The sequence below is a fragment of the Suncus etruscus genome, chromosome 2 (assembly GCF_024139225.1).
Source record: "Suncus etruscus isolate mSunEtr1 chromosome 2, mSunEtr1.pri.cur, whole genome shotgun sequence".
NCBI lineage: Eukaryota > Metazoa > Chordata > Mammalia > Eulipotyphla > Soricidae > Suncus > Suncus etruscus.
Window position 1 is genome coordinate 109,919,309 of NC_064849.1, and position 15,025 is coordinate 109,934,333.

At 43.8% G+C, this 15,025-nt stretch overlaps 1 protein-coding gene across 1 annotated transcript; it reads left to right on the forward strand.

Moving 5' to 3' along the window:
- Positions 1-721: 721 nt before the first annotated feature.
- On the forward strand, positions 722-10,367 carry ISL1 (ISL LIM homeobox 1). Its single transcript, XM_049768371.1, has 6 exons — positions 722-749; positions 1,627-1,816; positions 4,456-4,715; positions 6,476-6,762; positions 7,945-8,112; positions 10,023-10,367. The coding sequence occupies exons 1-6, from the start codon at positions 722-724 to the stop codon at positions 10,137-10,139; spliced, it is 1,050 nt and encodes a 349-aa protein (XP_049624328.1). The 3' UTR covers positions 10,140-10,367.
- Positions 10,368-15,025: the final 4,658 nt, after the last annotated feature.

Below are 15,025 nucleotides of genomic sequence, written 5' to 3' on the forward strand. Positions count from 1 at the left end.
TCGCCATCCAGAAGACCTACCCACCAGGCACTCGCCACCGGCGGCAGAAAAGTGAACCTCGCGCACACCACGGCCAGGCGGACTGCGGGGACCCCAGGAGCGCAGGGCGCGGAGGAGCGGCGCGGCCCGGAGGTGTTAAGGTGGGGGGGCGAGGAGAAGAAGGAGGAGGAGGGAGAGGAAAAGGCGGCGGCAGACGGGAGCGAGGCCCCCAGCCAGAGCCGCCGGGCACCCGGGCGAGCGGGCGGGCGGGCGGGCGGGCGGCTTAGCCCGAGCCGAGAGCGGCGCTAATCCTCTCCCGCAGGCTCGCCGAGCGGTCAGTGGCGCTCGGCGGCGGCGGGCTGAAATATGATAATCAGAAGCGCTGCGCCCCGCGCCCCGCAGCCAATGGGCGCGGCGCTCGCCTGACGTCCCCGCGCGCAGCGTCAGACCAATGGCGATGGAGCTGAGTTGGAGCAGAGAAGTTTGAGTAAGAGATAAGGGAGAGGTGCCCCAAGCCGCGCCGAGTCCGCCGAGCCGCCGCGCCTCCGCTCCGCCAGCTCCGCCCGCTTCCCTCGGACTCTCCGATCGGCTGGAGCGCGGCGCTCCCCAGCCTGGTGGGCCACCCCCGGGGGCCTCGATTTCCCACTTAAGCCCTCACTCCAGCATCCATCCTCTCTCTCTGGGCTGTTCACCAACTTGTCCAACAACCATTTCACTGTGGACATTACTCCCTCTTTCAGTTATGGGAGACATGGGAGATCCACCAAAAAGTAAGAGGCTCTTTTACTTGGAGGGGGCGGGGGAACTCTATGTGCTAGCTTTTGTTTTCCTTTTTTTTTTTTTTTTTTCCTTTTGATTTTTGTGTGTGCGTGCTGCCGAGATCTATCTCAGGCATGGGTTTGGCCAAGGACTCTGCAGAGTTGGTAGTCATTGCCCTGGGAGAGCCAAAGTGGCTGCTGCTGTTTGCTGCCGCCACGCCTGCATGCCTGCTGTGGGTTCTGATCTCGGGGAATACTGATGGGACCGAAAGTTTGAATTAGCCTTCCAAATCCTAGCCTGTCTGCTGGGAGCGAAAGCGATGTTTTTTTTCCTCCAGTGTAATCCCCGAGCTCTCCTGGAGAAGGCTATGCTGTTGCAAAGGTCTGCCTGTCCATACCATACCCGGAGATGTGAATTAGCATTAGACTTGCAAAAGAGAAACGAGTGACAACTGCCTTGCTGCCTGCTCTGGCGAACAATATCCAGTCCTATGTGCTATTTAAGAGCATGCTTCTTGGAAAATAGAGACATCCTGCGTTCGCTTAACGCTTCTAGTCAAAACCTTTTCTTTAACTTGACTTATCCATAATCTTTCCCAAAGATTATGGGTGAAAGGGAGGGGTTGTGAATAGCAAAAAATGAACTGGTTTGATTGCGCGCTGTTACAAATGCAGACTATTCCAATCTGCATTTGCATGTATTTAAAAAAAAGTCAAGGTTTTGATGGCACACTTCAATTACCATCCCAAAGTGCAATACTTTTTTTTTAAAGGCAAGAAAAAGGGGAAAAATTCCTGGAGTACGCCCTATAAGAGAACGACACTAAAAGTGTGTTTATCTCGGTAGGAAGTAAACGGTTAGTCAATCATGTATTTATTTTCATTTCAGAAAAACGTCTGATTTCCCTATGTGTTGGTTGCGGCAATCAGATTCACGATCAGTATATTCTGAGGGTTTCGCCGGATTTGGAATGGCATGCGGCATGTTTGAAATGTGCGGAGTGTAATCAGTATTTGGACGAGAGCTGTACCTGCTTTGTTAGAGATGGGAAAACCTACTGTAAGAGAGATTATATCAGGTACGCCAGCCCAAACGTTTACCTTGCTTCCGTAATTTTGTGAGATTTTTTTTCTGCCTCCCAATTTCCTTTGCGAAGTTTTAATTTCGTAGGTAAAAGTTACCCTGAAAGTGTGTGATTATAAGTAAACTTGGCCCTTCATTTTACTTTTCTGGGGAAGAAAATATTCAAATTCAGTAGTTGCTTTTATACATTGTGGAGAGTTGCAGCTTGTTGCAAATTGTGCTTGCAATTTGGGATGTTCGTGCTATTTTCCTTTTTCACCCTCCACCTTCCAAAATTAAAGGGAAAAAATGCCAGATGAGTAAATTGGGCTTCTAAGCTTCTTTTAAGATTGGTTTTTATTGTCTGCACAATATATTTTTTTCTTACCCTTTTCACTGGCAACTTGCAATATTTCGGGAGATGTCAAGATGCTGTAGGCAAAATAGAAGTTTGATCCAGAGATAGTTTATTTGTGTACTGTAAAATAAGTATCATCCCTTTTACTTAAGGTAAGAGTTCCTTTGGGAAAAAATGTTTAAACCAACCCAAATTTTCCCCCAAAAAAGACCGGAAATTTAATCTTTTTAAATATTAACCCTTTGGTAACATCTGACTGTCTTTTCTTTCTTATCTTATCTGAGCTGATGAATTAGACGAAGCAGATCAAATTGCCCATCATCTGTCTACGAACAATTGGTATATTTAGATAGTTGAACAGCTTTCTTTCTCACATTAAAATCTGGTAACTGATAAAATGAGTAAATTGCCCTTAATACTACACCAACCGCACATGAGGAGCTGGGTTGGTTTTTTTTTTTTTTCTTTCTGTTTGTTCTCCCTATAACCTTCATGCTTTTCTAATCTTGGATTTCCCTTGACCTGTAGATTTATGTCAGAGACTTTCATTTTTACCTAAGAAGCCGGTAATGAATTTTTTTTTTATAAAAAAGAAAACAAAAACCTGAGTTAACAAGAAACAAAACACTACTATTAAAGTAGTATTCGATTTCATTTTATTGGCCAGCAATATGGATTTGAGATTGTTTTAAAGTTAGTTAGGATTAAATAAGTATGCAGTGAGGATTCTTTTCCTGTTCACTTGGTGACTGGCATATTTTTATTTTTAAATCGTTAAATGGTGTAATCTTGACGGATACTATCGAACGGTGGGGGGTATTAATTCTATGGGTTGGGGAAGGAGAGTGGGAGGAAATAAAGGATGTCTGGAGCTTGGGGAAGAGGGAGGGATTTTCCAGATTGTTTGGTCACCAGCAAGGTGAAATCCTCACCCTGTTAAGTGGAAGATCCCACGGTATAGGAGGAGGGAAGAAAAACTTTTGAATCTACCCTGTAACCTCTGACAAATGAGATAGTTTCATTGTTTACTGCATTAGTGTGTGAACAGAAGATTCTGGAGAGAACCCCTTTGGCATCTATGCCTCCGCCCTGTACCTTTACTCTATGGAGATGGTGTTTTGATCAATTACATTTGCCCTGATTTGGGGCATATGTTTGTAGAAGAAGCCAGTTGCATTACCTCTTTTATCGTTCCTCTTTCCCCCTTTCTTTTTTTCTTCCTCTTTCACCTCTTCTCTTTCTCTCTCAAATTTAACCATTATAAATGAAAACAGAACAAACATTGCAATTTCTAAATATATGTGTAACCTGTGTTCCTCTTTTGTGTGTATCTTTTCCACAAATCTTATTTCTTCTTGCTAGGAATGCCCCATTTTCTGTTATATCTTACTCCTGAAGATGGAGGCCGACAGGGAAATAAATCCAACTGGGGTTGTGAGGGACAAGACAAATACCTCGATAAGGAAAGGTTAGCTAGCAACACCACAGATGCGGGTCTTGGTTGTTGTTGTTGATGTTGTTTGTGGGGGGTGGTGGTGGGGAAACTGGACAAGGCAGTCAAGGAAATTGAACCAGAAGGGTCATCGACTTGAAAAACATTAGGAACCAAGACAGATTAAAATAATAATAACAATAATAATAAAGGAAGGAAGGAAGGAAAGGAAGTTTTAACATTGTTGCCAGAGGAAAAATCTTTAGCTAGGGAAACTGCTGCAAGCTTCAAGTACTTACTGTGCAGAAAGGGATCTGGAAACCCTCAAAGATTTCATTTTGTTAATCTGCTCTTGGGGTTGTGTTTGCAAACCAACTGGGGTAGTTTTGCCCATTACTGCATCTTTTATTTCTTTGGAAAGGGGACTTCTTGCTGTAGCTTCAGAGTCTAAACATTTTTATCTGCAGCCAAAAGTGACGGGGGCAAGGAGGCAAAGCACAATATAGTGCGTGCCCCCTGCACACAGCCCTTCCTGCCAACCTTGGAAAGGTTTTTAAGTCGCCAGAGCAGCACCCCAGGTTTTAAAAGCATCAAACCGTTGCCCTTCGTAACTCCTGGGTGTTGCGGATGAAATGGTCCAAGTTCAGCAGCAGACTGAGGTTCCTGGAAGAGAAGAAAGGAAGAGCAGAAACCTGCCTTTTCCGTTCTCCTCTTCCTGGTTTGTCTGTTGGCGCAGATCTCCGCGTCTTTGGGCCGTCGAGGCCGGCTGGTTGGCAGTGTTGAGCCCGAGCAGTCAGTCACCCCCTGAAGTGACCCCTCTGCACCCTGTGCTTCTCTCTCTACCCTGGGCCCGGCCCCCGTGCAGGTTGTACGGGATCAAATGCGCCAAGTGCAGCATTGGCTTCAGCAAAAACGACTTCGTGATGCGCGCCCGCTCCAAGGTGTACCATATCGAGTGTTTCCGTTGCGTGGCCTGCAGCCGCCAGCTCATCCCGGGAGACGAGTTCGCGCTGCGGGAGGACGGGCTCTTCTGCCGCGCAGACCACGACGTGGTGGAAAGGGCCAGTCTGGGCGCCGGCGATCCGCTCAGCCCCCTGCACCCGGCGCGGCCGCTGCAAATGGCAGGTACTCCTCGGCCGCGGAGGGAGGCTAGGTTCCGGGGAAAGCAGCCTCGGGGGCCAGGCCACGAGTGGCGTGGACATTCCCCACCCCCCAATCCTCCAGGCCACAACTGGTAGCAGTAGCCACAGTGGTGGTACAGCAGACATGACAGTCTGCAACCTGGCTGCGTTTTGTACATCGAGCTTTGGTGTAGTTAAACATTCCCCATGCCTCCCCCCACCACTGTAGGTCGTGTCAGCCCATCTGTATGGGGTATGCATCAAGGTACCGTGCACAGCCCTAGTGAACACATGCATATACACGCCCGAAACAATTCTTCCAGTTCACCTTGGCCTTCCAACTCCTGGGTAAAGGGGCTTTTCAGCTTTCCTCTAGGTATTCTCCCTGCTGCTGCCTAATTAAAGGGGTGGAGCTCTGGGTCCCCTCCCCCCCCCCAGCTCCCTCCTCTCACCCAATAAAAGAAGCTCAACTGGCTTGCAGAAATCCCTATCCTTGTGGTACTGCCCAGTGCCCTCAAAAAACAGTTTGGAAATTTACCCATATCCTTTTGTGAGAGAATGAACCTGAAGAGATACAGTCTTGGTATCTTGCTGGCCTCTTACAGAGCTGTAATTTAAAACTGTCACTAAGCTAATCTGCCGTAATTGCGTTTTAAAGAGAACCTGCCTCTTTAAACCATCCATTCTACCTGATTTGGTGAGAATTTCATCTTGGAGGTCTGTTGCTGGAACACTAAATTGACTCCATAAGTGTTGACCTGACCCTAGGGGGCCCTAGTAGGTGCAGGATTTATACCCTAGAAGGTGCTGGTCAGAGGGGTCCTTCCCTCCAGGAAGGGGGCTGAATAGAATTGCACTCATGGTGGGTTATCAGGCAAATTCTTTCCAAACCTGCTTCCTGATTTTGAACATCCATCCTTAGCATTTATATGTACAAAACTCCATTCTTTTCCACTCTGGTGGTAAACACCTTCCATCAGATTTTTGGGCAGTTGTAATAATTGGATCCTGAGGTATTGGTGACTAGTTTGCACTGGGACAGGTCCCCCACCCTAGCCAAAAGTCTTTCCTGGCAATCTGTGCATGTCAGTAGGAAAAGACCAACAGCTAAACAGCCAGGAAAGAGCCAACAGATTGTCCCTTCCCAGATGTCAGTGTGTGAGTTTGCAGCCTGGCTCTACACAGTTTTTGTTTTCTTTCCGCCCTCCCAGTTCAACTGTACCATGCACAGGTAGAATGAGTGCTAGGATAAAAAAAAAACAAACTGGTTAAAATAGAAGCATTTTTGTGGCTCCTAGACTCCACTGTCCTCTGGAGAATACAGACTGGTGTCATACCTGATACCTACCTCCCATCCCCCAGTTCTGTGCCTCCTTCCCTGGGACCGTGCTTCACCATCACTTCCATCTGGAAAGGGTGGAAGTGTCACTGTAACTGAGAAAAGGCAGAGAGGGAGGAGAAAGAATATTAACAAAAATGCCATCTCTGCCAGCTTGAGCCTGGGAAGGACCCGAGCCAATGTGAGCCCCTCAGCTAATGCTGTGTTGACACTGAGACTGTTTTCAGGCCCTGTTGGATTATTCAGCATTGACCTTTGAGATTAGAAAAAGGTTTTCTTCTCCCTTTCCCCTCACTTCCACCCCTGCAGCCCCGGCTTTGTCTGTTGAGGCTGCCAGGCTTGGGCCTTTGTCCAGGAGCTGGAATATGAGGGCTCACTAGTGGCCTTGTCCCCATGCTTAGTTCCTGGCACTCCTTGCCCCACAGCCGAGCCCATCTCCGCCAGGCAGCCAGCCTTGAGGCCCCATGTGCACAAGCAGCCAGAGAAGACCACCCGGGTGCGGACTGTGCTGAACGAAAAGCAGCTGCACACCTTGAGAACCTGCTATGCTGCCAACCCCAGGCCTGATGCTCTCATGAAGGAGCAATTGGTGGAGATGACAGGCCTCAGCCCCCGTGTGATTCGGGTTTGGTTTCAAAACAAGAGGTGCAAGGACAAGAAGAGAAGCATCATGATGAAGCAACTCCAGCAGCAGCAGCCCAATGACAAAACTGTGAGTGGTCCCATGGCTTGGCAGGAACTGCCAAAAGGTAGCCTACTGCTGCCAAGTGGTGGGTGGGTACCAGCTACCAGTTTCTTCCCCATAGTGGTCTTATGAACAGTTTCCACCGAGTTCTCCACCGGGGAATCAGATACTGAACCAGGGGACCTCTCTCTCCCCTCTATATCTAGAAGGGATGACCAGAAGAGAAGGCCTAGCCATAGGGTGGACCTTCCACTCACAGCTCTCATGGGCGAGAGTCATGGCCCTCAGTCCTGCCAGTGTTTAACTGCTAAACTAGAAAGATGTTGTTGTCACTTTATAGCATAGTGTGCAAAGTCTTGGGCTTCCTTATACCAGACTCCTGAGGATGGATCTTCTTCTCATGGGGAAGACAAGCAACATCTTGGCTTTCTAGTTAATCCCTGCTCCTGCTTTTGTGAGGGTGTCCCTCTGTGCCCAGCCTCTTCCCTCCTTAGGATCTGGGCAGGCCCACTATAGAGCCTTCAGATCCCCAGGACATTTTAGGCCTCTGAAACTGTCTTCCACTCTTGTCCCAAGTCAAGAAGCCCCACCTGAAAGGCATCCTGGTGAAAGGCTCTCCTTTTTGTCTTTTGTTTCATTTTTTTTTTTTTTTTTACTGCTTTGGCTTTATTTTTAAGTTCTGTAAAAACTTCTGTCATTAAATGTGGCTGGCCAGCCCGGATTGAGTCAGGATCCTAAGTTGTTTAGTGCATTACAGCGTAAAAATCACTATATCCCAATGCTGAGGGTAGAGCTTGACTCTGCAGAGCAGCTGGCAGGACAAAATGCTGTAACCCAGGATGCCCAGAAAACCCCTTTTAAGTGGCTGCAGAGTCTCTTATCCTAGTTTTAGGATGCAAGGGCTTGAGAAATAAGAAAAAGAGGAATTAGGATGAGTGTGAGTCTAAGGGGAAGAATAAAGTTGCAGAATCTGGTTTAGCAAGGTTCAGGAAGGTCCAAGAGAAAGTCACACAGAAGCAGAAAAATAAAACACTATACTAGGACCAAACTGAGCTCCAGCTTAAATCCATATGTGCAACAGATTAACTGAGTCAATAAAGGCCATCATATAGATAAGATAATTCCTGGGTGTATTTACTTTGCCTCTGCAGACAATGGAAGGAGGGAGTTTGCTCATTAACATGTTGGGGTTGGGGGTCCTATTCACAGAATATCCAGGGGATGACAGGAACTCCTATGGTGGCCGCCAGTCCCGAGAGACACGATGGTGGCTTACAGGCGAACCAAGTGGAGGTGCAAAGTTACCAACCACCTTGGAAAGTACTGAGTGACTTCGCCTTGCAGAGTGACATCGATCAACCTGCTTTTCAGCAACTGGTAAGTGTCTGCACTGGGAGAGAGGGGTCAGGAAAGTCTCCTTTAAGGATTACACCTGGAAAGATTCTGGGGAGTGGAGAGAATTTGCCTCCCTGACCCAGTTCTGGAGCAATGGAAGGAAGCTTGTAAAAAGAAACTTCTTATGTGCCTGCTTCAGGAAAAGTGCATAGTTTGACTAAGTTGCTTGAATTTTTTCTATCAACCTGATGGCTTATTTTGAGGACTTCAAGGTACTTAGGACATATAAGGGAAGTTGTTCGCAACTGTAAAATCAGAAATCTTAGACTTCAGAGTTGCAAGGAACTTTAGAGATCACCTGGTATTGTGATTAGGAGTTAATAAAACTCATTCCCTTCTCAGCTCCTGGATTAAGGTGATTGTAATAATGCTCAGTATTTTAATGCATGATCAATGAGATCAATGGGCAGCAGGTATATGTCTAGGGACAGAATAGTTGTTCCAAAATACTATTGATGGAAATGTTAAGTTTTTTTTCTCTCTCACTGTTTCCTTTTCTGGAAAGAGCTTATTCTAAAATGTGGGCTATTTAAATAGTTATAAGTGTATGATGTTAGATGTTCTAGTCTACAGTCTTGATTAGAGAGTATGTGAAATCATGTTTTAATATTAGTGTTTTACACATTTAGAGGAGCAAAATTAATTCACCTTTAGCCTATGAGAGGATTAAGAGCCAAGATAAGATGATTAAATATGTCCTCTGATATATATTTACACATCTCAATTTTTTCTGTTTTATAAGTAGTAAATAACACTATAGATCCTTGTTCTATACATTAAATACAGAAAAAAAAACTTGTTCTTGTCCTTTGAAAAAAGAACTTTTTTTAATTGAGGTTATTTTTTTACCCCTCAAATTTACTTGAAAGGCATTGTCTTTCTCAGTTAGGTAATGGACCCGAGGTAGTGGTTAAAAGGGCTTGGCCTCTGGGTTTTTGTTTCTAGGGGCAGGCTGGAATCAGACAAATTTGAGAAGTCCCTTGAACTCAGTGGGAAGGTTTAATAGGGTAGAAAGGAAGCTATACCCTGGAATTAAGGAAAAGAACTTAGTCTAAGTCAGGTTAATCTTATGAGATATTTGAGCAAAACCTGGATCATAAGAGGGGCAGGTAAGGGGAGGGTTGAGGACAGCCAAGTGTTTGCACCTTCTGCAACTTTAGTGTCAGATGAGAACATGGAAGGCAGCCCAGGTAGAAGACAGGAGGGGCTGAGGGCTGATAAAGGTTTACAACAATACCTTAAGTTCTCAGCTTAAAAGAAAGAGCCACATATTTATAATGCTGAGACATTAAAATATAATAGGTCTTTAGTCTAAAGGAGAGAATGAAGGAGAAAAAGAGGGAGAGAGAGAGGCCCAGAGACTGCAGGAACCAAAAGGAGGGGGCGAAAAGGCTGTCTTTGTGAACCCTGTGAGGAGTTAATCATTGCTCTGAGGAGCCTCCTCTGGATCTTGCTCTCACTCCATCTGAGCCTGTTATAGATTTTCCAACTCCAGAAGAGAGGCTTTGATGCCTAGAGACAGAGCTAGCCTACTCTCTGGGCAACATGTAACCAGCAGGCTAATTTTCTATTCAAGCATGTAGGGTAGTTACAGTTGTGATGCCATGTTATGAGGGGAAACACATTTATCCTTAACGAATTGAATGTGACATAATGTTGGGAATTCTGTCTGAGTTAAAACAGATATCTTGAAAGATAGAGAATGGAGAGGATTTCTTTGCAAGTTCTTCTCGCAGACTTTAAGCCAGTTACAATTCAATTATATATGCAGATATCTCTTCATTTCTATACACCCAGACACTCGGTCATACATCCACACAGATGAAAAGTTCATAATCCTTTTCTGAGACCCATCCCAACAACCTTTATTCATTTCTCAACCTTCTGTGCAGGTCAATTTTTCTGAAGGAGGACCAGGCTCTAATTCCACTGGCAGTGAAGTGGCATCTATGTCCTCTCAGCTCCCAGATACACCTAACAGCATGGTAGCAAGTCCTATTGAGGCGTGAGGAACACTTTCAGAAGTATTTTTTTTCCCTGTTGGAGAAAGTGGGAAATTATAATGCTGAACTCCGAAACAAAAGTATTTAACAACCCAGTCAATGAAAACTGAATTGAGAATTGAATGCTCCATGAAATGCACGAAGTCTGTTTTCATGACAAGGTGATATGGTAGCAACACTGTGAAGACAATCATGGGATTTTACTAGAATTTAGAAAACAACAACAAGAAGAAGCAAAACCCAAACCCAACATAATGCTATCCAACGACCTTAGGAGTACTGAAAAAAAAATTTTAAAAAGACGTTTTTAAAACGTAGAGGATTTATATTCAAGGATCTCAAAAAAAAAAAAAAAACATTTTCATTTCACTGCACATCTAGAAAAAAGAATTTTCTAGTCCAGCCTAATCTGAATGGTGCTGTTTCTATATTGGTCATTGCCTTGCCAAACAGGAGCTCCAGCTAATGAGCAGGAAGAGGAAAAATGGCCTCCGTGGCTGAAAGTTTTTGGAGAAAAGTGGAGGAGCTGCATTGGTTTGTGATGTTTTTAGTTGACTTTAACAAGGGGTTTATTGAAATCCTGGGTCTCTTAGCATGTCCTGTAGCAGGTTTCTTTTTCTTTTTTTTTTTCTTTTATCCCTCTCCACATTTTTTTTTTTTTTTGAGATCCATCCTCTATCAAGAAGTCTGAAGCGACTTTAAAGGTTTTTAAATCCATATTTAAAAACCAATTTATAAAGCATTGCAACAAGGTTACCTCTATTTTGCCACAAGCTTCTCGGGACTGTGTTTGACTTGTGTCTGTCCAAGAACTTTTCCCCCCAAAGATGTGTATAGTTATTGGTTAAAATGACTGTTTTCTCGCTCTCTGGAAATAAAGAGGAAAAAAAAAAGGAAAACTTTTTTTTGTTTGCTCTTGCATTGCAAAAATTATAAAGTAATTTATTATTTATTGTCAGAAGACTTGCCACTTTTCATGTCATTTGACATTATTTTTTGTTTGCTGAAGTAAAAAAAAAAGACGATAAAGGTTGTACCGTGGTCTTTGAATTTATGTCTAATTCTATGTGTTTTTGTCTTTTTTCTTAAATATTATGTGAAATCAAAGCGCCATATGTAGAATTATATCTTCAGGTCTATTTCACTAATAAACGTTTGGCATAGATAAATAAATAAATGCAATGATCCAGGGTTCCTCTTTTATATATTTACATCTAAGCGGTTAAAATGCCTGAATTTAAAGACTGCATGTTATTTGGGGTAAACAGGTTCACATAGGGTATGATATTTCATCGCAAACAGTTAAGGTGGAATTTAGGAGTTTGCATTTCAGTAATTGGATCAACATTGCTTGGAAACTCTTGTTCTCAACTGTGATAATATTACCGGGTTTTTGAAAATGACATGCAACTCTGGTGGAGACCACCTTTTTCTTCCCTCCTGTCTCCTTGCCCTACCGCCCCACCCCTAAATAGTCCTGCTGAAAATGGGTTTGGATCGAGCCACTATTTTATTTTCTTCGAGTAAATACTTTAGACCAACATCTCCTGTTAAGGATTGTTGAAATGACCCATATTTCAAGATCTGGCTATAGAGAAACTTTTCTTCCGTGCCAGTGAGGTATGACCATTATTTACCAGTGGCGGCTGTCAGCAAGCAGATTGAGAAATGCCGCTTTATTTGCGCAGGAAGAACAGGCTGAAAGGGGAGTTTTCTCAGCAGTTCCCAGAGCAGCCTGCGGGTTTTCTTTTTCTTTTTTCTTTTTTTAGCCCTTCCACTCTCTCCTACCGTTCTTCGTCCCTCCCCTGCTCCAGATCCGAAACCCGGCTGGAAGCAAGTTCAGGGCAGAGGATTCGCTACAGCAGCTCAGGCAGCCCGTGGTGGTGGTGGTGGTGGTGGGGGGGGGGCCTTTTCCTGGGATGGGGCCGCATCCAGTGGCCCGCAATGCCCAAGCGCTGGTGCTTAGACAAGAGTTAGGCTGGGGAGGACTGCCTTTCCCTGCATCCTCAACCCCAGTTCCCAGCCCCCCCCCCCAATCTGTACTATTTATCAATGCTAAAGTGCGAGAACCTATACTTGAGGAAGAAGTGATTCTTCTAGCAATCAAACTTTTTTGTGGCTCTGAGGGTTAGGAGCACACATCATTATTCTTTTATCTTCTCCCCACTCCCCCAGGAATGCTACTTTTTGACTCTAAATTTAGAAGTGGAATTCATTCCTAAGTTTGAGTACAATGGCGTATCTGACAAATCTTAATAAATTGGAAAACTAACGTGCCCTTAACCTGTGTCTTGGTGGTACCTTGAACCTGTCTAATGGCAGGAGCACCTTCCCAACCCTGACCCCCAGCTGGGCGGAGGAAAGGGCTCCCTGGCTGAATTGTCGCTCTCACCCTCTCCAAAGTCGGAAAAGGAACCTCAATTAGGCTTTTGTTTGCAACGTTCAACATAACGGGTTAATTACAGGCTACAGTGTGGGGACAGAGAGAAAACAAACTTTGCATTGAAAATGTTACAGTGCATTAGACATGCCCTTGATTACTTTGATTGTTGTGTCTAATTCTTACAGAGGGGTAATAATTTGGCGGTGGTAATAATGGCTTATAGATGTCTGTTGAGAAAAAACAGGAGTTATGTTTTATCTCACAGGATCTTCTCCCAGGAAGTGCCCCCCCCCATTTCGTCTTTTCTTTTTTTTCTTTTCTCTCCTTTCTCTAAATTTTGCTCTGGACTTGATTCTGGGCTTCCTATTCTTGATTCTTATTTTTTTCTTTTTAATTTCTCCTGTTTTCTCACCACCCTACCTGATGAGTTAGCTAACCAGTTAATTGCAAGGAAGGAAGGCAGATTTAACGTGAATTTTGCCCCAAAACTTGTAAAATTAATGTTCAAAGTTACTTAAAAATTTTTCTGCCCCAAACCCCTCATTTTGATACTATAGCTTCTGCTACATTTCCGAAAAAGTTACTTAGAGATGAAAAAATAAACTAAATTCAGGTTCGAATGAAAGGCAAGGGGCTTAAGAGAGGCACTTCTCAAGATTGGTCCCCTCTTTTTACATTCTGGCCTTTCTGACATCAGGGTTGGGGGTGGGAATAGGGTGATATTTTACATATATAGATGTCAGTCTATTTCTGAAGTCCACAGCTTGAATTTAAGTACAGTAATTTAGAAAGGGAGTGATGAATGATTTGGTTTCACTTGCTATATTCAAGATATTTGTTGCCTGATGGCTGAGGATGGATTGATGGATCGATAACATTCTAGTTATTGTATTATTCATAGAAAGGTGTGTTCGCTTCTAGACTCCTCAGCATGTGCTTTAAAATGTGTAGCTGAAATGTCTTCTTGTTTGCAAACCATCCTTTGCACATGCTCTGCCTTTCCTTGCACACCTCTGGAGACTGGGGGTTGGAGCTGTTCTCAACTCATGAAATTCCTCCTATTTGCTATTATCTTTGATCCTCCCTCCCGTTATTACTCTGAATTCTTCCTTCTGGACATTATGACTCATTTCCTTCAGCTTCTGTAAGCTAAAATTTAATGCTGCTAAAAACATCGAAGGCACTCTCCTTAAAACTGGGGATTCCTAACAGTAACTATTTTTCAAGAAAGGCCTTGCCCTTTCTTTCTCTTAATTGAGAGCTACCAGTCGCATCTTTTTCAGTTTCTTGCTGCTCTCATCAAATGGAAAGGATACTCGCCCCCAGAAAAAATTTTTTAAAAACCTAGATTATACGAATCTTATTTGAAGAGAGGTTTTGCATCATTGAAATAACTGTCCTGCTGATTTGAGATTCCATAAAGGTGTGTGCACCCACTTACCAATTTGCAACGTTTATGTAATTGGGGATCAGATAGGTGAGTTTGTGGTACTCTGCTGCTATTCACCCTGAACAACTTGTTAATCTCGTGTTGACCTCCTTTCTGGTCTATCTTATCCTTTTGACTGCCAGCCAACATGACAATATGCTTAAAAACAAAACAAACAAACAAAAAAAAAAACAAAATAAAACCCAACCTAGAAGTGCTTTCCAGTCCCCAGCACCTTGAATTTTTAAGCCATCGTATCATTTTCATTGATGTTCTCTTGTAAGTCGTATGTGGGTTTACTTAGCCTTTTCTTTTTCCTTAAAAAAAAAAAATGCTAAAACCCTAATCAAAACCACCAGAAGGACAAAGTTTAAATAAAATGCAGTCACTTTGGGTCTTGGAGGGGTGTTAATCTCACCCCTAGAAAAAGTAAACTAAGCATAAAGTATTTATTTTCTTATTTGTAAAGTTCAGTTTAGTCATCTTTTGTGAAGGAGATTTGTAATCCAAATTATACTTGAGTTCTATTCACTAAGGACTATTTACTTCCTCTCTGCTAATCAACAATTAAAGATTAGTTCTCAACAAAGCAGGTCAAGTTTTCTTTAGAGGTGCTGGGAGAAAGAGTGAAGGGATTAATTGTATGCCTTTCTTTTAAAAGTGTTACTTTTCAAAACTGGCGCCAAACCTTGAGATCTAGCCTATTTAAAATGAAAACAATTAACTTGTACAGTGTGAGCGGGTTATTTTTTTTTCTTTTCAAACTAAAACGCAAGTAGTTAATTCTGGGCGCTGGCAGCAGATTGTTTACTGAGCCTTTCTGATTGTTGTTTTCTTGATAACCAAGCAAGCCACTGAATGGCTGTTTGAGCCCAGGCGCCACAAACATAAACTTCACAGCTTACAATGTCCCCAGTCGTGATGGAGGATCTCTCCACACCTCCTGGAGACTTCAGAAGTGTAGACAGAGAAGTTGGTTCACAGGGAATGGGGTCGGGGAGGGGAAGGAGGGGAAGACTGCTGTTTGCTGTGTGCGCTGTGGCTCTCACGTCTGTCTTTTGAAAAAGCATTACTGCGCTT